Source organism: Gigantopelta aegis, chromosome 3 (assembly GCF_016097555.1).
Source record: "Gigantopelta aegis isolate Gae_Host chromosome 3, Gae_host_genome, whole genome shotgun sequence".
NCBI classification, from domain to species: Eukaryota; Metazoa; Mollusca; class Gastropoda; order Neomphalida; family Peltospiridae; genus Gigantopelta; species Gigantopelta aegis.
The window spans coordinates 73,150,590-73,176,150 of record NC_054701.1 but is presented as its reverse complement, the minus strand read 5'-3'; the positions used below and the strand labels follow the sequence as shown (position 1 = coordinate 73,176,150).

General features: G+C 37.8%; 1 protein-coding gene across 1 annotated transcript; it reads left to right on the top strand.

Moving 5' to 3' along the window:
• The first annotated feature begins 652 nt into the window (after positions 1 to 652).
• On the top strand, positions 653 to 15,511 carry LOC121369052 (laccase-25-like). Its single transcript, XM_041493874.1, has 3 exons — positions 653 to 1,041; positions 12,358 to 14,315; positions 14,927 to 15,511. The coding sequence occupies exons 2-3, from the start codon at positions 12,359 to 12,361 to the stop codon at positions 15,088 to 15,090; spliced, it is 2,121 nt and encodes a 706-aa protein (XP_041349808.1). The 5' UTR covers positions 653 to 1,041; position 12,358; the 3' UTR covers positions 15,091 to 15,511.
• Positions 15,512 to 25,561: the final 10,050 nt, after the last annotated feature.

The following is a 25,561-nucleotide window of genomic DNA, read 5'->3' as shown; positions in this document are numbered from 1 at the left end:
ATATCTGTGTGATTCTTAACCATATTATGTCCGACGCCATATAACCGTAAATAAAATGTGTTGAGTGCGTCAGCAAATAAACCATTTCCTTCCTTCATTCACACCTGTTTTCCCACCTCGTTTTATAATTTCTTGTCGTCTCATAATACAACTCAAAGACAGTGTAATAGTCCCCTTCAATGTAACTGGGCTATTTCTCATTCCAGCCAGTGCACCACGACTGGTATATTAAAATCCGTGGTATGTGCTATCCTCCTGTCTGTGGGATGGTGCATATAAAAGATCCCTTACTACTAATTGAAAAATGTAGCGGGTTTCCTAACTAAGATTATATGTCAAAATTACCAAATGTTTGATATCCGATAGCCGATGATTAATAACTCAATGTGCTTTAGTGGTGTTATTAAACAAAAAAAACTTTTAACAAACTTTCTTTTTAAATTCGCTTTTCTAAAATTTTAATACTGATAAAGGTAAAAGTGGCCACTTACCCATAAATAGCAAACATCCATCCGTCCGTCTACCACCACCTACTCACCCACCCACCCCCATCCCAACATATCGCCCCACCCCAAATTCACATTCAACGCTAACAACGGTTTAGAAGACCAGGCAACACACGTCTTTCTTTCTTTTCGTTTTTTTTTTTTTTCTTTTTTTTTTTTTTTTTTTTTTTTTTTTTTCCTTTATGCGATAATAAACGTCACAAAAGCGACAGACATTTCCTTTGTTTTTGTCGTCAGCAATACGCATTATAATGTATACGTTCAAAAATGCGGACGCTATATATTTTCTTTCCGACGTTTTGTCAACACATCTTCTGGGCAGCACACACACACAGCTCACGTTACTCGCGGTCATCAGGGATGTCTCGTCAAAGATCTTCTTTCAAGGGTGGCTGATATCCAGCAGAGTTTCACAGGATGTTTTATTGTGGGTAGTTTAAATTAATGATCCATGGTTTCAAGGACACGTCCTGAGCAAGCTCGAGCGTTCTTTAAAAGTGTGCGGGGTATTCTATAACACTGCTGGAAAGTAAAGGTAAGGTTTTTTGCAAATTGCAAGGGAGGGATTTAGCTCAGTCGGTTGAGTTATCGCTTGATGTGCGTGCGTCGCAGGATCGAACCACCTCGGTGGATCTATTCAACTGTTTAGGTTGTTTCTTGTTCCAACCAGACTGAACCAGTGCACCACAACTGATCAAAGGTTGTGGTATGTGCTATCCTGTCTGTGGGGAAAGTGCATATAAAAGATCCCTTGCTGCATTAGGAAAAATGTAGCAGGTTTCCTGTGTTGACTACGAGTCAGAATTACCAAATGTTTGACATCCAATAGCCGATGATTAATAAACAAACTTTGCAAATTGCAAATATTGTTAGATATTAGTTTATAATGATCAAAGACAAAAATATTTTTGAACCTAATATGCATTGGTTGTTTTTTCTTGAAATTATTTTATTAAAATTGATCCCCGTCGGTGGGCCCATTGGGCTATTTCTCGTTCCAGCAAGTGCACCACGACTGGCATATCAAAGGCCGTGGTATGTACTATCCTGTGTGGAAAAGTGCACATTAAAGATCCTTTGTTGTGTTAGAAAAAAATGTAACGGGTTTCCTCTGATGACTGTATGCCAGAATTACCAAATGTTTGACATCCAATAGCCGATGATTAATTAAACAATGTGCTCTAGTGGTGTCGTTAAACAAAAATAAACTTTTACCTTTTTTGTTTTGTTTTCCTGGTCAAATGTATCAATTAGAGCGCGACGTAGCTCAGTGGTAAAGCGCCCGTCGGTGGGCCCATTAGGCTATTTCTCGCTCTAGCCAGCGCACTAAAATAAAGTTTGATCTTTTATATGCACTTTTCCATAGACAGGAAAGCACATACCATGGCATTTGACCAGTTGTGGTTCACTGGTTGGAACAAGAAAAAACCCCAATCAGTTCAATGAATCCACCGAGGTTGTTCGTTCCCACAAAACAAAAAGGATTTTCAAAAAGAAAAGAGAACGAAATAATTTAAAGTAAACTCGAATTTTATGGACCTAAACTCAAATGTCGAATACTTTTAAAATAATGGCAGAGTGTCAGGTGGGTTTTTTTGGGTGGAGGGGGTGGGGGGGGGGGGGGGGAGGAGGTGTTGGAGTTTTGAGGGGTTGATGGGTTTTTTTAATTTGTTAATCAAAAAGAGTAGCCCATGCAGTGGCGACAGCAGGTTTCCTCTCTCAATATCTATGTGTTCCTTAACCATATGTCCGACGCCATATAACCGTAAATAAAATGTGTTGAGTGCGTCGTTAAATAAAACATTTCCTTTCTTCTGAAGGCTCATATAGATTGCGGCGTGTGCGTGCGGTCCGACTTGTATCTGATACGTCTGTGGTTTGCGTTTTGGACATATACACCACATACGACTATTTCATTGAGGCTGGCCGCAAGCATTTTGCAGACGCACGCATCGCACGCATCCAGTCTAGACGCTTTCGTTGAAACTAATGTATTTAGAAATTATGGGGTTTTTTAGCTGGACCGCACGCACGCGCCGCATCCAGTCTATATGAACCTTTAAAACACGTTTTCGTAAAAATAATTATAATGATTATGCTTTGCACGTTGTTCAGCCATAAAAATAAAATAAAATTTGTTTTATTTAACGACACAACTAGAGCACATTGATTTTATTATTCATCGGCAATTGGATGTCAAACATTTGGTAATTCTGACATATAGTCTTAGAGGAAACCCGCTACATTCTTCTATTAGTAGCAAGGTATCTTTTATATGCACCATCCCACAGACAGGATAGCACATACCACGGTATTTGATATACCAGTCATGGTGTGTTCAGCTACAATACCAGAAATGTTATCCACAGCTGTTAGCGAATATAATGAATGCTTACCAGTGTAACCTTGAATATCTGGCTATGCTCTTTAGAAATTAAAGTCATTGACCGTAGCTTCCCAGGCACGTGTATTTTCCAATTTACATAATATGCCCGCGGATTGTACTTGGTGTGGGGGACTGTCAGTGCGGAGTCTCATGAGATGGAAATTTGATGGTGCAAATGGTTTGAACACGTTACGGGAAGGGAAGGGGGGCCGATATTTTTTTTCTCAGATGTTCAAATATGGTATCTTCAGCCTTCTGAGCACAATAATAGGAAAACGTGGGTGTCATGGCTCCCACGTCCCTCTTCTTTTTTCCCTCTGCCCATGCATAAGATACATATAGAGCTGATAAGAACTGGGAAGCCCACCAACAGATTATATTTGCCAAACTAGAACATTTAAGCAATAGTGTGTAAATAATGTGTAAAATAATAGTTTTTAAAAAAAAGTAGTAAATTTAAAAGGTGGAACTATTTTATACTGTCCGATATTAACCAAGGTCAATACAAGGTCAATACTTTTAAAGACTCGTGTATTTACTGCTGTATCGGTCTACTCCGAAGAGTCGGACGTGTACACATTGACATGGGTTATGCCCCCTTCACATACACGGATTTTTCTTACGAGTCCTTACGGATCGCACAAATTCACGGATCCTTACGATTTGGCCACTTTTACAACCGATTTAAGAGTTGTTACGAGTTATTACGAGCTATTTACGGTTTATTACGGATTATTACGAGTTATTATGATGTATTTACGGCAAAATTCCACGATTTGTTACGAGTTGTCACGGATAACTACGAGCAACTTACGGGCATTTTACGAGCTTTTTACGGATTGTTACGAGTATATTACGGAATGTTACTATTCATCGAAGCTTTTACGTGTTAATTACGACCTGTTTACGTGTTGTTACGAATAGTTACGAGTTAGTTACGAGTATTTACGAGTCTTTACGATTTTGGGCCAAAAAATATATAAATGCTGCAAATATCAATGTATCATCATTCGACAACTGACATCCAGAGAGACAACATGGCGTATGAGAGAAACAGATTGCAGTTATATCAACAATTTCTACAATTGCTCCTTCAACTAGCCCAGAGGGAAGAGGACGAGGCCCAGCAGCTACCAACCGTAACAAATCGTACAAAACATTGTTACGAGTCATTTACGGATTCTTGCGAGCAGTTTACGGATGGTTACGTGTTGTTGCGAGTGGTTTACGATACTTACGGATTGTTACGAGTTATTTACGGAAAAATCAATCCGTGGACAATCGTAAGAATATTTTTGACATGTCAAAAAATTTGCCTCTCTTTTCACGGATCCTTAAGAGTGTCTGCGAGTTGTTGCGAGTTGTGACGAGTTATTTACGGATACCAGCGAGTTATTTACGGATGCTTGCGACTGACTACGAGTTGGCGATCCGTAAGGACTCGTAAGAAAAATCCGTGTATGTGAAGGGGGTATTATCAACAGACGGTACAATGGGATGCAGTGAGTTATTTAACATGCCGCGGGTTTGCTTACAGCGGATATCGGCACAAATAGCGGGTATAGTGTTCACACATATCGGACTCGACGGTCACTGTCCTTAGGAAAAGGTATTTGAAGTTCGTACACATTAGGGCTGACATGCAGGTAACTTCTACTAGTATTTTGGGAGGGGGTTCAACAGGGCAACTACAGTATTCAAAAGTACAATAGCATGTATTATCTACATGGTAATCTTCCACAGAAGTGTTAAGCTAACCAAGATATTACGTTCCCTCCAAAACAAAACAATAAATGCAATTGCAGTGGCGGATCCAGAAAATCCATTTAGGGGGGCTCCAATGCCATGGGGCAGATTTGCAGGGAGATCGTAAAAAAATGAAAATTAACATATAATAAATTATAATTGTCGCAAAATTTAGGGGGGCCCGGGCACCTGCACCCCCTCCCCCCCCCCACACACACACACCCTAGATCCGCCTCTAAATTGTATTAACTGTCCGTTTACAGTAACGGTGCAAAATTAAACCTCTCTATTATATCAAAAATACGATTACGCACAGCTGGTTTATACTAGTAGCACATGTAGCACGTGCTACGGACCCCGCGCTTCGGGGGGCCCCGCGGTGATATGTAAATTTATTTTCCTAAGGTCATTTGTCCCCTCTCCCCGAGGGGGGTTGCAAAATATATATCCTATTATTTGTGCTACAGGTAGGGCCGGATTTAGACCTTGAGGGCCCGGGGCACTTCAGGTTCGGAGGCCCCTCAACATAGAAATTAAATTGCATGACAAATAAAAAAATTAACTAATTTTATAATTATTACATATTTTTTTTACAAAGGAAGTCCTTAGTCTGGGGAACCCCTCTGGCAGGGGGGCCCGGGGCAATTGCCCCCTTTACCCCCTTATAAATTCAGCACTGGCTACAGGCCCCGCGGATATTTAAACCGGTTCTGCGATTACATTCTAGTAAATATGTTTAATCAAAATTGTAAGTAAAGTTAATAGAGTAATAACAGCATGCCGAATGAGTAACTGAAGTTAATACAGTAATAACAGCATGCCGAATGAGTAACTGAAGTTAATACAGTAATAACAGCATGCCGAATGAGTAACTGAAGTTAATACAGTAATAACAGCATGCCGAATGAGTAACTAAAGTTAATAGAGTAATAGCAGCATGCCGAATGGGTAACTAAAGTTAATACAGTAATAACAGCATGCCGAATGAGTAACTGTAATTAATACAGTAATAACAGCATGCCGAATGAGTAACTAAAGTTAATACAGTAATAACAGCATGCCGAATGAGTAACTGTAATTAATACAGTAATAACAGCATGCCGAATGAGTAACTGTAGTTAATACAGTAATAACAGCATGCCGAATGAGTAACTAAAGTTAATAGAGTAATAGCAGCATGCCGAATGAGTAACTAAAGTTAATACAGTAATAACAGCATGCCGAATGAGTAACTAAAGTTAATACAGTAATAACAGCATGCCGAATGAGTAACTGTAATTAATACAGTAATAACAGCATGCCGAATGAGTAACTGTAGTTAATACAGTAATAACAGCATGCCGAATGAGTAACTAAAGTTAATAGAGTAATAGCAGCATGCCGAATGAGTAACTGTAATTAATACAGTAATAACAGCATGCCGAATGAGTAACTGTAATTAATACAGTAATAGCAGCATGCCGAATGAGTAACTGTAGTTAATACAGTAATAACAGCATGCCGAATGAGTAACTGTAATTAATACAGTAATAACAGCATGCCGAATGAGTAACTGTAATTAATACAGTAATAACAGCATGCCGAATGAGTAACTAAAGTTAATACAGTAATAACAGCATGCCGAACGAGTAACGAAAGTTAATACTGTAATAACAGCATGCCGAACGAGTAACGAAAGTTAATACAGTAATAACAGCATGCCGAACGAGTAACTGTAATTAATACAGTAATAACAGCATGCCGAACGAGTAACTGAAGTTAATACAGTAATAACAGCATGCCGAACGAGTAACTGAAGTTAATACAGTTATAACAGCATGCCGAACGAGTAACTGAAGTTAATACAGTAATAGCAGCATGCCGAACGAGTAACTGTAATTAATACAGTAATAACAGCATGCCGAACGAGTAACTGAAGTTAATACAGTAATAGCAGCATGCCGAACGAGTAACTGAAGTTAATACAGTAATAGCAGCATGCCGAACGAGTAACTGAAGTTAATACAGTAATAACAGCATGCCGAACGAGTAACTGAAGTTAATACAGTAATAACAGCATGCCGAACGAGTAACTGAAGTTAATACAGTAATAACAGCATGCCGAACGAGTAACTGAAGTTAATACAGTAATAACAGCATGCCGAACGAGTAACTGAAGTTAATACAGTAATAACAGCATGCCGAACGAGTAACTGAAGTTAATACAGTTATAACAGCATGCCGAACGAGTAACTGAAGTTAATACAGTAATAACAGCATGCCGAATGAGTAACTAAAGTTAATAGAGTAATAGCAGCATGCCGAATGGGTAACTAAAGTTAATACAGTAATAACAGCATGCCGAATGAGTAACTGTAATTAATACAGTAATAACAGCATGCCGAATGAGTAACTAAAGTTAATACAGTAATAACAGCATGCCGAATGAGTAACTGTAATTAATACAGTAATAACAGCATGCCGAATGAGTAACTGTAGTTAATACAGTAATAACAGCATGCCGAATGAGTAACTGAAGTTAATACAGTAATAACAGCATGCCGAATGAGTAACTGAAGTTAATACAGTAATAACAGCATGCCGAATGAGTAACTAAAGTTAATAGAGTAATAGCAGCATGCCGAATGGGTAACTAAAGTTAATACAGTAATAACAGCATGCCGAATGAGTAACTGTAATTAATACAGTAATAACAGCATGCCGAATGAGTAACTAAAGTTAATACAGTAATAACAGCATGCCGAATGAGTAACTGTAATTAATACAGTAATAACAGCATGCCGAATGAGTAACTGAAGTTAATACAGTAATAACAGCATGCCGAATGAGTAACTGAAGTTAATACAGTAATAACAGCATGCCGAATGAGTAACTAAAGTTAATAGAGTAATAGCAGCATGCCGAATGGGTAACTAAAGTTAATACAGTAATAACAGCATGCCGAATGAGTAACTGTAATTAATACAGTAATAACAGCATGCCGAATGAGTAACTAAAGTTAATACAGTAATAACAGCATGCCGAATGAGTAACTGTAATTAATACAGTAATAACAGCATGCCGAATGAGTAACTGTAGTTAATACAGTAATAACAGCATGCCGAATGAGTAACTAAAGTTAATAGAGTAATAGCAGCATGCCGAATGAGTAACTAAAGTTAATACAGTAATAACAGCATGCCGAATGAGTAACTAAAGTTAATACAGTAATAACAGCATGCCGAATGAGTAACTGTAATTAATACAGTAATAACAGCATGCCGAATGAGTAACTGTAGTTAATACAGTAATAACAGCATGCCGAATGAGTAACTAAAGTTAATAGAGTAATAGCAGCATGCCGAATGAGTAACTGTAATTAATACAGTAATAACAGCATGCCGAATGAGTAACTGTAATTAATACAGTAATAGCAGCATGCCGAATGAGTAACTGTAGTTAATACAGTAATAACAGCATGCCGAATGAGTAACTGTAATTAATACAGTAATAACAGCATGCCGAATGAGTAACTGTAATTAATACAGTAATAACAGCATGCCGAATGAGTAACTAAAGTTAATACAGTAATAACAGCATGCCGAACGAGTAACGAAAGTTAATACTGTAATAACAGCATGCCGAACGAGTAACGAAAGTTAATACAGTAATAACAGCATGCCGAACGAGTAACTGTAATTAATACAGTAATAACAGCATGCCGAACGAGTAACTGAAGTTAATACAGTAATAACAGCATGCCGAACGAGTAACTGAAGTTAATACAGTTATAACAGCATGCCGAACGAGTAACTGAAGTTAATACAGTAATAGCAGCATGCCGAACGAGTAACTGTAATTAATACAGTAATAACAGCATGCCGAACGAGTAACTGAAGTTAATACAGTAATAGCAGCATGCCGAACGAGTAACTGAAGTTAATACAGTAATAACAGCATGCCGAACGAGTAACTGAAGTTAATACAGTAATAACAGCATGCCGAACGAGTAACTGAAGTTAATACAGTAATAACAGCATGCCGAACGAGTAACTGAAGTTAATACAGTAATAACAGCATGCCGAACGAGTAACTGAAGTTAATACAGTAATAACAGCATGCCGAACGAGTAACTGAAGTTAATACAGTTATAACAGCATGCCGAATGGGTAACTGCAAAGCAGCGTACGCCAAAATACGGGTAACGACACAAACTCGAAGTTTTCCAATATTATTGACAGTGATTACACTTCTTTTAATAATTATGATTATCTGAAATGTTGCGATCATTGAAAAATTGCATTAATTAATTAATGTCGCCGACTTTAAACACCGGTTATACAGTGTTTAACATATGGAATCAGTGGTCGATGTATAATTTTAGGCTGATGTATTGTTAAACATCCTTCCATTTATTCATTCATTGTCTCATTCATTCATTCATCCATTCAGTCAGTCAGTCGTCCGTTCGGTGGATTCATTGAACTGATTGGGGGTTTTCTCGTTCCATCCAGTGCACCACAACTGGACAAAGCCCGAGGTATGTGCTTTCCTTTCTGTGGGAAAGCGCATATAAAAGATCCCTTGCTCATATGGAAAATTCCTCTGATGACTACGTGTCAGAATTACCAAATATTTGACATCCAATAGCCAATGATTAATAAATCAATATCCTCTAGTGGTGTCGTTAAACAAAACAAACTTTTTTTCAGTCGTCCGTTCGTCCATTCATTCTTTGGTCTAGAGAATGAGAGAGAGAGAGAGAGAGAGAGAGAGAGAGAGAGAGAGAGAGAGAGAGAGAGAGAGAGAGAGAGAGAGAGAGAGAGAGAGAGAGAGGAGAGAGAGAGAGAGAGAGAGAGAGAGAGAGAGAGAGAGAGAGAGAGAGAGAGAGAGAGAGGGGGGAGGGAGGGAGGGAGAGAGAGAGAGAGAGAGAGAGAGAGAGAGAGAGAGAGAGAGAGAGAGAGAGAGAGAGAGAGAGAGAGAGAGAGAGAGAGAGAGAGAGAGAGAGAGAGAGAGAGAGAGAAAATCCGCTGCCGCTACCTCGTATCGAAAAAAGAAAAGAGTCTTGTTCTGATAGACAAGGGTACACACATACACCTCACCCACGTTATATAAAAAAAACACCATTCAGGAAACAATATTCAGCAATATTCAATACTTTTGCTATATAATTGTGAGTAAGCTCCAAGTGTAAAACGATCACACTACAGATTGATACCGAGAGCGTTGGTGTGGTTGGTCACGTAAACTCTAGGACGGTGACGATGTTAAACAAACAACAGTACGGTAATGTCACGTTCACGCTGCTAATTCCCAGACCTACAACCCACTATATCCAACAACAACAATAACAATCACTATTCGTCACGACCTGTCCGAAAGAGAAAAAAAAGAGAAACTGAATGGATGTTTGGTTAATCATGGACGTCGGAAAATGACAGCAACAGAGGGAGGTGGGGTGTCAGCTATATATCAATTTGATTTTCAACTGGTATGGGCACAATGCATTATCTTGAGTGTTGGGGGAGCAGTCACAGGGCAATAGGTATAACCTAAACAGATAATTAAGTAACAACAATTATACAGCACACATACTAAACACAGCACGATCACACAGGATGCATTGACTAATGATAGCAATGCATCCGAACTACCTTTAATGGTCCAGCGCCACTGTGGGAAGCGCAAATAAAAGATCCCTTGCTGCTAATCGGAAAGAGTAGCCCATGTAGTGGCGACAGCGGGTTTCCTCTCAAAATCTGTGTGGTCCTTAACCATATGTCTGACGCCATATAACCGTAAATAAAATGTGTTGAGTGTGTCGTTAAATAAAACATTTCTTTCTGCACTATGTTTCATGGGGAGCCAGCCAAAAGAAAATTTCTCCCTAATACGCACTTGCACTCGCACCCAGAGGGAAGGAAGGAAGGAAATGTTTTATTTAACGACGCACTCAACACATTTTATTTACGGTTATATGGCGTCAGACATATGGTTAAGGACTACACATATATTGAGAGAGGAAACCCGCTGTTGCCACTTCGTCGGCTACTCTTTTCGATTAACAGCAAGGGATCTTTTATATGCACCATCCCACAGACAAGGTAGCACATACTACGGTCTTTGATATACCAATCGTGGTGCACTGGCTGGAACGAGACATAGCCCAGTGGGCCCACCGACGGGGCTCGATCCCAGACCGACCGCGCATCAAGCGAGCGCTTTACTACTGGGCTACGTCCCGCCCCTCGCACCCAGAGGGAGTTGAACAAAAGAATACCGGTGTTACGGTAACATACCGGCTCACTCTGCCCAATCCCGAAAGGTTCCAGCAAGGAGCTACTTTAATATCAACTAAATCAAATCAATCAATTAGATCCATTTTCAATTTTGATGAACCATTCCAAATTAGGCATCAAAATTACTTCCAAGAAATTACGCAGCATTTTCTAATTGGCTTTAGTCCTACGGGACATTTCAAATTCAATAACACCAAAACCAACCCCCGCCCACTACCGACCCTGATCGGGCTGCTGGTGCTCCCTTACGCATGTCAGCGAGGGTGACCCTTTCTCCTACCCACCACAAACCGTCTCCTGCCCTGGGTCCCGTTCCACGAAGCAATCTTAGCCCTAAGATCACCGTGACTGACAGCTAACATATGTACTTAAGGTGATCTTAGCGCTAAGATCGTTTTGTGAAATGGGGCCCTGGACGGAGAAAGTCGACAGGCATGTAATACAGCAGCTTGTTCTAAATGTGCACGTTAAAACCTATGACCTGACCTAACATGTTCCTCGGTGCTATTATGTAAACTATATTCTCAGTAGTGTAAGTGTGAAAGCCAAAATCGAAGTATCAAAATGGATTATATTTGAAATAGATGGTCGACATAAAATTTACATAATAACAAATGTGAAATAAGAAAGAGGAAAATCTGTGAATTGTGATTACTGACATAATTATAAAATATTAAACGAGCTTCCGTTTCGTATCAAGTTTATGTCCCGAGTGAAATAATTTTTAATTGTCACGAGCTTTAGCGAGTGATAATGAAAATTATATCACGAGGGACATAAACAAGATACGAAATGGTAGCGAGTTTAATATCCTATTTAGTACCCATAATCGATCTTAATGTATATCACTCAACTCGTTTGGTTGAGTTCCTGTAAGGTTGTAGTGCACCGATTGATGACGTCATCGTGTGACATCGAAGTGTTACGTCCCACTAGAACGACGTTCTAGTGGGACGTATCATTTTGATATGTACCAAGATAGTTTTAACAATATGTGTAATAATAATTTAAAAAAATTTAATAATAACTGAATATTTAAAGGGACATACCCTAGTTTTTAAACACTAAGGCATATTTTTTACTATTATAGCAGTTTTTGATAACTGAAATCATACATTACTTAGCTTTTATAGTTTATTTGATCAATTTCCGTACATTCGAAGTGTTTTTGGCCATCCTGGTGTTTTTAATATCACAAAATACATTTCTCATATTTTTAAAAACGCACGTGCGTCTGAGAAGTAACAGTTATGGAGTCGAGTTTTAGTTTATTTTTAGAGGGTATTTCACCATTTCAAAGTCACAGACTCATGTTTCGATCATTTGTAACTTAATCCAAATGTGTTACAGGTTTGTAGATTAACTAAACTTAAGTGTTGATTTTCATGTGTTGAAACGTTACTAGAGTATGTCCCTTTAAACAAAACATCTTACATTACAGGATGAGAAGTTTCGTTCTTCAGTGGATCTGTATCTTCATTACAATGCCGGCGGGAGGCGTCTCTGGTTGTGGCATGACAGACGAGGTTTGTGAATTCTGGCTGGTTCTGGAGCACAGGATGACCATGATGAAACACAATATAGCCGTGTTTCCAGCCAACGGCAACATCTACAGATACGACGTCACCAACATCTCGGCCGCGGATCCCTTGTCAACTGACGACGTCATCACGGCGGACGGCTGGGAGGATCAGAGACTGGTGCTGGCGGTGAACGGGACAGTTCCAGGTCCCCCTATAGAGGTGTACGAGGGCCAGACTGTGATCGTGCACGTGAAGAACCTGATGACGAGCGCCTCCACCTCGGTCCACTGGCACGGCCTGCACCAGCCCGACACGCCCTGGATGGACGGGGTGGGCTTCATAACACAGTGTCCCATCCAGCCAGGACAGTCGTTTACCTACAGGTTCATGGCCACGCCGAGAGGAACGTTTTGGTACCACTCCCACGTCGGCACCCAGCGTTCTATGGGTTTGTACGGAGCGTTTGTCATAAGGGAGAAGAAACTACTGGAGATGCCGGAGAGGATTATGATACTCAGTGACTGGAACCACGACTGGGACTCGGACCTGGCTCACACCCACATGGTGTATGGCATGTATGAACACAGACACAAACTCAGTAACACGGGCTCGTTAGATGGAGCACACTATAGCATGTTCAGATTCCAATCGGGACTCATAAACGGAAAAGGCAGATTTTATGATGCATCTGGAAAACACAATGGAGCCCCTTTGGAAGTTTTCAACGTACAGAAGGGACTGACGTATAGATTTAGAGTAATTTCTGCGGGTAATTTGTATCCATTTCGTATATCCATCGACGAACATAACCTAACGATTGTCGCTTCAGATGGATATGATATACGTGAACAACGAGCAGAATCCTTCATTATTAATCCTGGAGAGAGATTTGATTTCATTATTCACGCCGACAGGGATGTTAATAATTACTGGATTCGTGCGAAAACTCTCGAGGTTAATATGAATCACACAGCAGAAGCAATCTTGCGGTACGATTTAGCAGCAACTGAAGACCCGACTACTAGACAACAACAATGCACTGTTTCCGACGAATGCATCGTCCTGAATTGTCCTTTCACCTACTACCCTTCTCAGTCCTATACCAGGTGTGTTCGTTTTGATCACCTTAAATCTAAGGCTAACAATGACTCAGCGCCGTCATACATACCTGGGCAGTTCAAAGAGTATTTTCTTAATTTTGCCTTTCCGGGATATCCTGGTTGGACACCGGGATCCGTTAACGGACACGCCTTTGATTTTCCAACAGTGTCGGCACTGACTCAACCCCACGAACTGTATTCAAAATGCGGGGAGCCGGACTGCGGGCCAAACAAGGTGTGTAAGTGTTCTTATGCACTGGATCTCAACCACGGAGATACGGTCCAGATGGTCTTCACAAACATGGGCAGCGGGAAAGGATGGTCTCATCCAATACATATGCACGGCCATTCCTTCTATGTACTGAAGATGGGATATGGTCGTTACAATGAGACCACTGGTAAGCTGTTGGGCGATAACGAAGACATCGATTGCAGAGGGAAGTTTTGTAACGATGCCACGTGGTCGAACAGTTCCTGGAAGGACGGTAACGTCCATGGGTTAGAGCTGACAAATCCACCGAGAAAAGATACCATCATCGTACCAACAAGCGGCTACGTCGTGGTGCGCATTAGGGCAGATAACCCAGGAGTGTGGTTCATGCACTGTCACATAGAGTTGCATAACCTGGATGGCATGGCTATGTTCATAAATGAATCTTTTCCAAATCATCCAGCCCCACCACCAGACTTTCCAGAATGCAGAAACTACGAGCCAGAAAAACGCATGTATTCTCGTCGAAATGAAAGTATTGATGAGAAGATGGGAAAAAGTCCAGGTAAGTTTATGCATTCAACACAGACTAGGGAGAGACGTATCCCAGTGGTAAAGCGCTCGTTCAATGCGCGCTCGGTTTGGGATCGATTCCCGTCAGTGGGTCCATTGCACTATTTCTCGCTCCAGCCAGTGCACCACGACTGGTACATCAAAGGCCGTGGTATGTGATATCTTGTCTATGTGATGGTGCATATAAAAGATCCCTTGCTGCTAATCGAAAAGAGTAGCCCATGAAGTGGCGACAGCGTGTTTCCTCCCTCAATATCTGTGTGGTCCTTAACCATATGCCCGACACCATATAACCGTAAATAAAATGTGTCGAGTGCGTCGTTAAATAACAAATTTCCTTCAACAGAGACTCATCAAGAGGGGAGGATGTAACCTGAGGTGCGATGGGTCAAAGGATCGATCGTCCTCGATGGATTCGAGTATTCCCCCCCCCCCCCCCCCCGTCTCCACCAGTATCTCACTACTGTTATCCTATATAGCGAAATGGATCTCTCTCTCTCTCTCTCTCTCTCTCTCTCTCTCTCTCTCTCTCTCTCTCTCTCTCTCTCTCTCTTTCTGAGAGCATGAGTTTCTGTAACTAAATATTCCTTTTAATTTTTTCAGAAACCATAGAGCTGAAGATATTTTGGGTCGTTGTGGGCTGTCTTTTCTTCCTTGTTATCTTGGAGTTAATTATTATTGCATGCATTTACGTCACCAACAAGAAGAAGTCATCCGATAAATACGAAATGCAGCAAGTTCATAAAAACAAAGCTTTTCACGTGTAGTGCAAGGCGTCACTAGTAAAGGTGTGGTCTCACGCTTTGACTTGTTGTGACGACTGAATTGTACTGTGAGAAGGTATAAAAAATGAATACTGTTATAATTTGTTTGGTCACTATAATTCGTCGTGTCCCTACACACTCGTTGAAGAGAACATCGAATGAGATTAGTAGGATGTGTGGCAGATTGATTTTAAAATAACTGACTGGCTTACCCATGGTGATGACCTGAACGCCACTGCCACACCGGCCAATGAAATGATCACGACTACAATTGATTGCTGTGTGAACTGTGTGTTAACTTGAAAGTGGATGTTACTGTGACATAAGGTGCAATCGCAAGAGACATAAATACTTTGGAAAAGACTTTTAAATTTTCTTTTAAAGCTCTTTTGTAATAAAGATAGAGGATGTGTAAAAATTAGAATACTACACCTTTGTTCATTAGATATCAGTTATCTTACAGCTCGTCGTTTAAAAACGTATCCAGCTGGCATTCTCTTCTCAGATACATGTTGAAACAACTAGTTGTAAACGCCCGTCTACACGATCAAACATAACAATATTATACCCAAAATATTGCTGAAAAAGCCGGAACAAATGTACCGACTTCCTGACGACTGTATATCGTTCTATCTCTGAAATTGTATCCACAGGGTTTGCAAGTTGCTGATGTTTGTTCAAAAAATCTAAAATGAAATTGGAAGGACTGAGACTGAGAGAAGATAGGTTATAGGTTAGGCCTATGGCTATAACACGTGTATATAGTAAAAACCCAATAGTCCCTGCAACACTTTTTACTGAATTTCTTTAAACTTTTCGTACAAACTTTAAAATTGAGGTGACTTTGGCATCTTATATTAAAAACCATTTCAAATATGAAATTTAAATTAAATTGGTCCAGAAACATAAATATCAGTTTCAGAAATTTGTATAGAATAAGAAATTGAAACAAAATGTTTATAGACATTTAAAAAAAAAGATTTTTTTTATTTTTTATTTCTAGACCGATTGTATTTAAGTGATACCTGGATTTTTTTAAAGTTTAAACAAGTATTGGCATATATCTATCTTTGTACTCTGGCAATGTAAAGGCAAGGGTTTTGTTCATAAAATCAATACATTTCAATACTTCTTCGTATGACCAAGCTATTTCCTCGTCTGTGGAGACTGCTATTTTAGATAGCATGTGATGTATACTGTTTGGTTGGTTATAAGTGGGAATAAGCTGGAGCTTTTGTCCAAAACATGAAGCATGCAGCTAAATCGTAAACCATGTTGCAGGTTTTGTCGCTTTGTCCAGTGTTGCAGTAAAATCGGTTTACATGGTTATAGACTTGTTGCGAAACAAGTCGGGATATATGTTCCTCTTTCCCGCTTGTCCAATAATATATTTCGAACATATATGTTTTTCAAATAAATATGTATGTATGTATGTATGTATGTATGTATGTATGTATGTATATATATATATATATATATATATATATATATATATATATATATATATATATATATTGGTGTATGAATATCTATATAGTGTATGTATGTCGAGGTTGACTGTTACATAGATATTAACGCACTGGCGCATATGCATGTGTCACGGGGATTCTATAATTCCCGTAACCGAATAAAACACGATTATCAAAATGTCTCTCCTACTTGTATATCTATTAGATCTCTCTGTAACAGGCTGTTAAACCTAGTATGGCTCGTCTCTAGGTATGATCAGAGATACGATCTTATATAAGTATATATAATATAGCACGTTAGTTCTCTAGAAAACACAACAAAAACACAATACACTTTGGAATCTGTATTAATCTACGCTGACAAATGTACAGCCGTAGTATTAAATTAATAACAACAATAATACAACCCAGAACTGATCACTTAATTAGTTAATCTCTAGGTGTCTAGTTACACAATATGCGAATCACTTCACCGTTACACCACACCCACACGTGTGATAATTTAGAACGCTTCTTGGGGAACTTAATTAATAAAGGAATTACAGCTCTATTCCTAACGGGTTAATTTTTAATTAACCCTAACTACTCTTCAGTAATCTTGTAACACAGAATTAATACTTATCACAATAAAGACAATAACCTACAGTGTACCTAGGGTCTTCTAGGATGACTGGCTAAGCTTTATATTACCAAATACTCATATAATGTTAGAACAATAAGTCTACGATTTACTTCGTCAGATGACCGAAGACACTGTCTAAAGAATAATGGTATAATACAGTATTAAAATATTTAAGTCACATCAATCACATCAAGGTTATACACAGAGCAGAAATGATATTTACCAAAGTCCAAACGGACTACGTTCGTGATCCCCTCGAGCCGTCCTAATTCGTTCTCCTAGATCTCTCTAAATTCTAGCTATTTATTCCAAAATCAGAATTGGCCTGAGGGAACAAAGCGGCACCTCACGTATCATCTCATAGTCTACCTCGGTATATTTCTCTCTGATCGTCAGACTACTGACGCCATCGTCGCCAAAATCACGGTCGTCGAAACCGCACTCGCAGAGGTATTACGTAACTACTCGCCACATGGCCTCCACAGCGGGACTAAGTGCATATTGGAATTACGTAACAAGTTGTCCACCTGGGCTACGGGCAATAAATTGCACACGGCACCCTAACACAATTAAAATCGCCACAGGCGAAACAAATTAAGAGCATGTACCGTGACAGCATGTATGTATGTATCGATATATATATATCGATATATATATATATATATATATATATATATATATATATATATATATATATATATATATATATATATATACACGAATAGAAAATCCTTCTGTGTTGCTGGCACCTCTCCTCTAAAGTAGCAAGGGGGGCTTGAGATGATATATTTTATATAAAGAAAAAGTCAGAAGCCTTCTTTAAATGTCATATATCCCTCTTTAATTAAGATTTTCGCCTGTTAAAGGCTTCATCAGGGAAATTTTAAAATTAAGCTAAAAGAAGTCAAACCATACTGCATGAAAACATATATAAATGTAAACGTAAATGATAGAGAGATGTGTGTGTGTGTGTGTGTGTGTGTGTGTGTGTGTGTGTGTGTGTGTGTGTGTGTGCGTGTGTGTAGTGTGTTTCTGAACGTTTCGCCTGGCCCGTAGGAACCGGAGACTAAAATGTACGTTGGGGTTTTTTGGTGTGTCCGACTCTATATACATAAAGATAAAAAAATAAGGCTTGTGTCCTTCCACCAGAGGCTGTTAACCCATCACTACAGATTATACCACACCCCAACCCCTTCAGATATCGTTCCTACTGGCTTGGTAATTCAGTAATAAAAATATACTATTGATTACAGCATTTCGGTACATTTAAGCATCTATGTGAATATCATGTTCGTTATATTCAGGAAAAAAATACAATACATTATCGTGTGAATTTATCTGTGTTTATGGTATATTTTGATGTGATTAGAGATTTGTTTTTTAACCAAATTCAGAGAAGAACCACAATCGCAAGCGAATTAAGGTTGGACTATACCAATTCAAATCCCATAGGCGACCATGTTAACGTTTGCGTTTAAAAACACTATATGCAATATATCAACCAAATTGTGACCCATAAATATCAGTACTACAACCCCTACCTCAAAGTATTAACTGCAGAAAATGGTACCTTTCATGGCTCATTTTCGGTATAACCAGATGTTTCTGCAACACCCCTAGTTTCGCACAAAATTTTAGTACTTTTTTTTACAGGTACCCCATACATGTTCCAAGCACAAGGCTACTTGACACGGTGGTACTACATCAAATAAAATTGCATACATTTTTAGCCCAGATGAAACTAATTTTTTTTACAACCAACACACTCACATTTATAACCAATCACAGGACTTGTGGTGTTAACTTCTCTATCAAAAGTTCGGTACACCTCGAACTTCGACCCAGCCGGAAATTAATTGGTATAGTGCAACCTATACTGATAACATACATGTTTCAAAAGGTGGTGAATCATGTGTTTTTATGACAACCAGGATCTGGTGTCTTCTGACATAAACTGACAACCTCACTGAAACTGTTGTTTCTACAGTGCAACCTAATTTAATGTACACCTCACAAAACACATGTATTTTGTACAGTTTTGTACAAATGCAATATGTCATATTTGAAAAAATAATTTTTTTAAAAATAATACTCCTGAAGATATTTATTGTCAGATGTGTGTGTGTGCTCAGCTATATATGTAGAGACAGCATGGCTATTCAGAGTACCTCAACTCCTTAAACTTATTCCATTGAAACACATGTACTTGACTGACCCCTAGATTATGAAGACCTCAATAGGCACATCAAAGAAATATCAGTATTAAAAAAATACAATGTCTGAGGAAGGAAAAACCAACATGACTGCATCTGTATGAAGTAATGACTTAATGTCCTGCACATCACTGTTGGAAGAAAATCCTGTATGCTGAGTGTGGGCATCTTCAAGTTACCATGTGCGGGGATTTCAAATCCATCAGCTATGCAGATTTTCAAATTGGACCATCAAAACCATTGGCAGCCACCAATATTCCTGACTATATTTTATGTATACCCTACTGTAGTTGGAGGTTTTAAAAATTTTGTTATATCTGGAATTATCATGCAGCTTTCGCATATTTATTTTTGATTCATTACTAAAAAAACCTGTTTTTAAGTGACATAATTACCCGAACATCTATTTTATTGCATTATTTTCTAATCCAGATCAATACAATATGTATATTGGATGTATTCCTACAATCTGTAATCCAGCATATCATTTAGCTATTAACATTGGATAATACAGCATTAACAATAAAATAAATCATCAAATTACACCAAGGTAGATAATCAAATCTGGAAAAATTGGTTCCAAATCTAGTATACACTTAAAATACACTTCATGGGAGCAAACTAAGTGATTATTTTTAAAAAAGAGTTGATCTGGAGACCTAAAGATATGTTTAACAAGCTTATTGTTATGTATAAATGAGAACAGAAGGCACAATAGTGACAAAAAATTTAATTATGGCTTTGGTAAAAAAATTCTTCAAAGTAAAAAAAATGTTTCCCCTAAAACTACAAATTTGTCTAAAATATGACTTAGCACCCTATAAATATGCCAAAAGGACAATAAAAATCAAGGTCTTTAAAAAGTTAAGCTAACAGAAGTACACACATGAAACATTAACTATGTTTATAGAAGTTAAAGACATTATCCCAATATTGGCACATGTTATTTTTAATATAAAAATAAATTGCTATTAAAATCTAAGTTCAGACTGCCTAGATATATTAACATATTTAAGAGCAGTTGTATATGGCAAGTCAAACACCATGTAAATAAGAACATTCAAATCTGTATAGTATGAATTATAGGCCAAAACCAACTTTTCCTCAGTGCTAATTTTTGTTCAAACTCCATTCAGAGCTATGTACAGTAATTATTGTCAAGGTCAAGGTCATTGTGAACTTGCATGGCCGAGTGACGGCTAATTAATCAAATAGTGTAGTTTAATTTAATTAAATCACAAAAATCATAATCTTTTTTATTATGCACTGAATATGTGCTATAGGTTGGACTATACCAATTCAAATCCCATAGGCGACCATGTTAACGTTTTGCGTTTAAAAACACTATATGCAATATATCAACCAAATTGTGACCCATAAATATCAGTACTACAACCCCTACCTCAAAGTATTAACTGCAGAAAATGGTACCTTTCATGGCTCATTTTCGGTATAACCAGATGTTTCTGCAACACCCCTAGTTTCGCACAAAATTTTAGTACTTTTTTTTACAGGTACCCCATACATGTTCCAAGCACAAGGCTACTTGACACGGTGGTACTACATCAAATAAAATTGCATACATTTTTAGCCCAGATGAAACTAATTTTTTTTACAACCAACACACTCACATTTATAACCAATCACAGGACTTGTGGTGTTAACTTCTCTATCAAAAGTTCGGTACACCTCGAACTTCGACCCAGCCGGAAATTAATTGGTATAGTGCAACCTATACTGATAACATACATGTTTCAAAAGGTGGTGAATCATGTGTTTTTATGACAACCAGGATCTGGTGTCTTCTGACATAAACTGACAACCTCACTGAAACTGTTGTTTCTACAGTGCAACCTAATTTAATGTACACCTCACAAAACACATGTATTTTGTACAGTTTTGTACAAATGCAATATGTCATATTTGAAAAAATAATTTTTTTAAAAATAATACTCCTGAAGATATTTATTGTCAGATGTGTGTGTGTGCTCAGCTATATATGTAGAGACAGCATGGCTATTCAGAGTACCTCAACTCCTTAAACTTATTCCATTGAAACACATGTACTTGACTGACCCCTAGATTATGAAGACCTCAATAGGCACATCAAAGAAATATCAGTATTAAAAAAATACAATGTCTGAGGAAGGAAAAACCAACATGACTGCATCTGTATGAAGTAATGACTTAATGTCCTGCACATCACTGTTGGAAGAAAATCCTGTATGCTGAGTGTGGGCATCTTCAAGTTACCATGTGCGGGGATTTCAAATCCATCAGCTATGCAGATTTTCAAATTGGACCATCAAAACCATTGGCAGCCACCAATATTCCTGACTATATTTTATGTATACCCTACTGTAGTTGGAGGTTTTAAAAATTTGTTATATCTGGAATTATCATGCAGCTTTCGCATATTTATTTTTGATTCATTACTAAAAAAACCTGTTTTTAAGTGACATAATTACCCGAACATCTATTTTATTGCATTATTTTCTAATCCAGATCAATACAATATGTATATTGGATGTATTCCTACAATCTGTAATCCAGCATATCATTTAGCTATTAACATTGGATAATACAGCATTAACAATAAAATAAATCATCAAATTACACCAAGGTAGATAATCAAATCTGGAAAAATTGGTTCCAAATCTAGTATACACTTAAAATACACTTCATGGGAGCAAACTAAGTGATTATTTTTAAAAAAGAGTTGATCTGGAGACCTAAAGATATGTTTAACAAGCTTATTGTTATGTATAAATGAGAACAGAAGGCACAATAGTGACAAAAAATTTAATTATGGCTTTGGTAAAAAAATTCTTCAAAGTAAAAAAATGTTTCCCCTAAAACTACAAATTTGTCTAAAATATGACTTAGCACCCTATAAATATGCCAAAAGGACAATAAAAATCAAGGTCTTTAAAAAGTTAAGCTAACAGAAGTACACACATGAAACATTAACTATGTTTATAGAAGTTAAAGACATTATCCCAATATTGGCACATGTTATTTTTAATATAAAAATAAATTGCTATTAAAATCTAAGTTCAGACTGCCTAGATATATTAACATATTTAAGAGCAGTTGTATATGGCAAGTCAAACACCATGTAAATAAGAACATTCAAATCTGTATAGTATGAATTATAGGCCAAAACCAACTTTTCCTCAGTGCTAATTTTTGTTCAAACTCCATTCAGAGCTATGTACAGTAATTATTGTCAAGGTCAAGGTCATTGTGAACTTGCATGGCCGAGTGACGGCTAATTAATCAAATAGTGTAGTTTAATTTAATTAAATCACAAAAATCATAATCTTTTTTATTATGCACTGAATATGTGCTATAGGTTGGACTATACCAATTCAAATCCCATAGGCGACCATGTTAACGTTTGCGTTTAAAAACACTATATGCAATATATCAACCAAATTGTGACCCATAAATATCAGTACTACAACCCCTACCTCAAAGTATTAACTGCAGAAAATGGTACCTTTCATGGCTCATTTTCGGTATAACCAGATGTTTCTGCAACACCCCTAGTTTCGCACAAAATTTTAGTACTTTTTTTTACAGGTACCCCATACATGTTCCAAGCACAAGGCTACTTGACACGGTGGTACTACATCAAATAAAATTGCATACATTTTTAGCCCAGATGAAACTAATTTTTTTTACAACCAACACACTCACATTTATAACCAATCACAGGACTTGTGGTGTTAACTTCTCTATCAAAAGTTCGGTACACCTCGAACTTCGACCCAGCCGGAAATTAATTGGTATAGTGCAACCTATACTGATAACATACATGTTTCAAAAGGTGGTGAATCATGTGTTTTTATGACAACCAGGATCTGGTGTCTTCTGACATAAACTGACAACCTCACTGAAACTGTTGTTTCTACAGTGCAACCTAATTTAATGTACACCTCACAAAACACATGTATTTTGTACAGTTTTGTACAAATGCAATATGTCATATTTGAAAAAATAATTTTTTTAAAAATAATACTCCTGAAGATATTTATTGTCAGATGTGTGTGTGTGCTCAGCTATATATGTAGAGACAGCATGGCTATTCAGAGTACCTCAACTCCTTAAACTTATTCCATTGAAACACATGTACTTGACTGACCCCTAGATTATGAAGACCTCAATAGGCACATCAAAGAAATATCAGTATTAAAAAAATACAATGTCTGAGGAAGGAAAAACCAACATGACTGCATCTGTATGAAGTAATGACTTAATGTCCTGCACATCACTGTTGGAAGAAAATCCTGTATGCTGAGTGTGGGCATCTTCAAGTTACCATGTGCGGGGATTTCAAATCCATCAGCTATGCAGATTTTCAAATTGGACCATCAAAACCATTGGCAGCCACCAATATTCCTGACTATATTTTATGTATACCCTACTGTAGTTGGAGGTTTTAAAAATTTGTTATATCTGGAATTATCATGCAGCTTTCGCATATTTATTTTTGATTCATTACTAAAAAAAACCTGTTTTTAAGTGACATAATTACCCGAACATCTATTTTATTGCATTATTTTCTAATCCAGATCAATACAATATGTATATTGGATGTATTCCTACAATCTGTAATCCAGCATATCATTTAGCTATTAACATTGGATAATACAGCATTAACAATAAAATAAATCATCAAATTACACCAAGGTAGATAATCAAATCTGGAAAAATTGGTTCCAAATCTAGTATACACTTAAAATACACTTCATGGGAGCAAACTAAGTGATTATTTTTAAAAAAGAGTTGATCTGGAGATCTAAAGATATGTTTAACAAGCTTATTGTTATGTATAAATGAGAACAGAAGGCACAATAGTGACAAAAAATTTAATTATGGCTTTGGTAAAAAAATTCTTCAAAGTAAAAAAATGTTTCCCCTAAAACTACAAATTTGTCTAAAATATGACTTAGCACCCTATAAATATGCCAAAAGGACAATAAAATCAAGGTCTTTAAAAAGTTAAGCTAACAGAAGTACACACATGAAACATTAACTATGTTTATAGAAGTTAAAGACATTATCCCAATATTGGCACATGTTATTTTTAATATAAAAATAAATTGCTATTAAAATCTAAGTTCAGACTGCCTAGATATATTAACATATTTAAGAGCAGTTGTATATGGCAAGTCAAACACCATGTAAATAAGAACATTCAAATCTGTATAGTATGAATTATAGGCCAAAACCAACTTTTCCTCAGTGCTAATTTTTGTTCAAACTCCATTCAGAGCTATGTACAGTAATTATTGTCAAGGTCAAGGTCATTGTGAACTTGCATGGCCGAGTGACGGCTAATTAATCAAATAGTGTAGTTTAATTTAATTAAATCACAAAAATCATAATCTTTTTTATTATGCACTGAATATGTGCTATAGGTTGGACTATACCAATTCAAATCCCATAGGCGACCATGTTAACGTTTGCGTTTAAAAACACTATATGCAATATATCAACCAAATTGTGACCCATAAATATCAGTACTACAACCCCTACCTCAAAGTATTAACTGCAGAAAATGGTACCTTTCATGGCTCATTTTCGGTATAACCAGATGTTTCTGCAACACCCCTAGTTTCGCACAAAATTTTAGTACTTTTTTTTACAGGTACCCCATACATGTTCCAAGCACAAGGCTACTTGACACGGTGGTACTACATCAAATAAAATTGCATACATTTTTAGCCCAGATGAAACTAATTTTTTTTACAACCAACACACTCACATTTATAACCAATCACAGGACTTGTGGTGTTAACTTCTCTATCAAAAGTTCGGTACACCTCGAACTTCGACCCAGCCGGAAATTAATTGGTATAGTGCAACCTTAAAGGCATTGTAAATAAAGAGTTGTCTACCTTTTATGATTACGATGCATTAGAGTTATTGACCCATAGTTAAGTTTTTTGGACTGACTTGAAGAAATATTTTCAGCGGGTTGGTTCCCCCCCCAACCCCCCCCCACCCCCCCCCACCCCCCCCAACCCCCCCCACCCCCCACCCCCCCCCCACCCCCCCCCCCCCCCACCCCCACCCCACCCCCACCCCACCCCCCACCCCACCCCCGGGATGTATAAATAATTATCAGACTTGAAATCAGAGGGATGCAACATATTTATGAA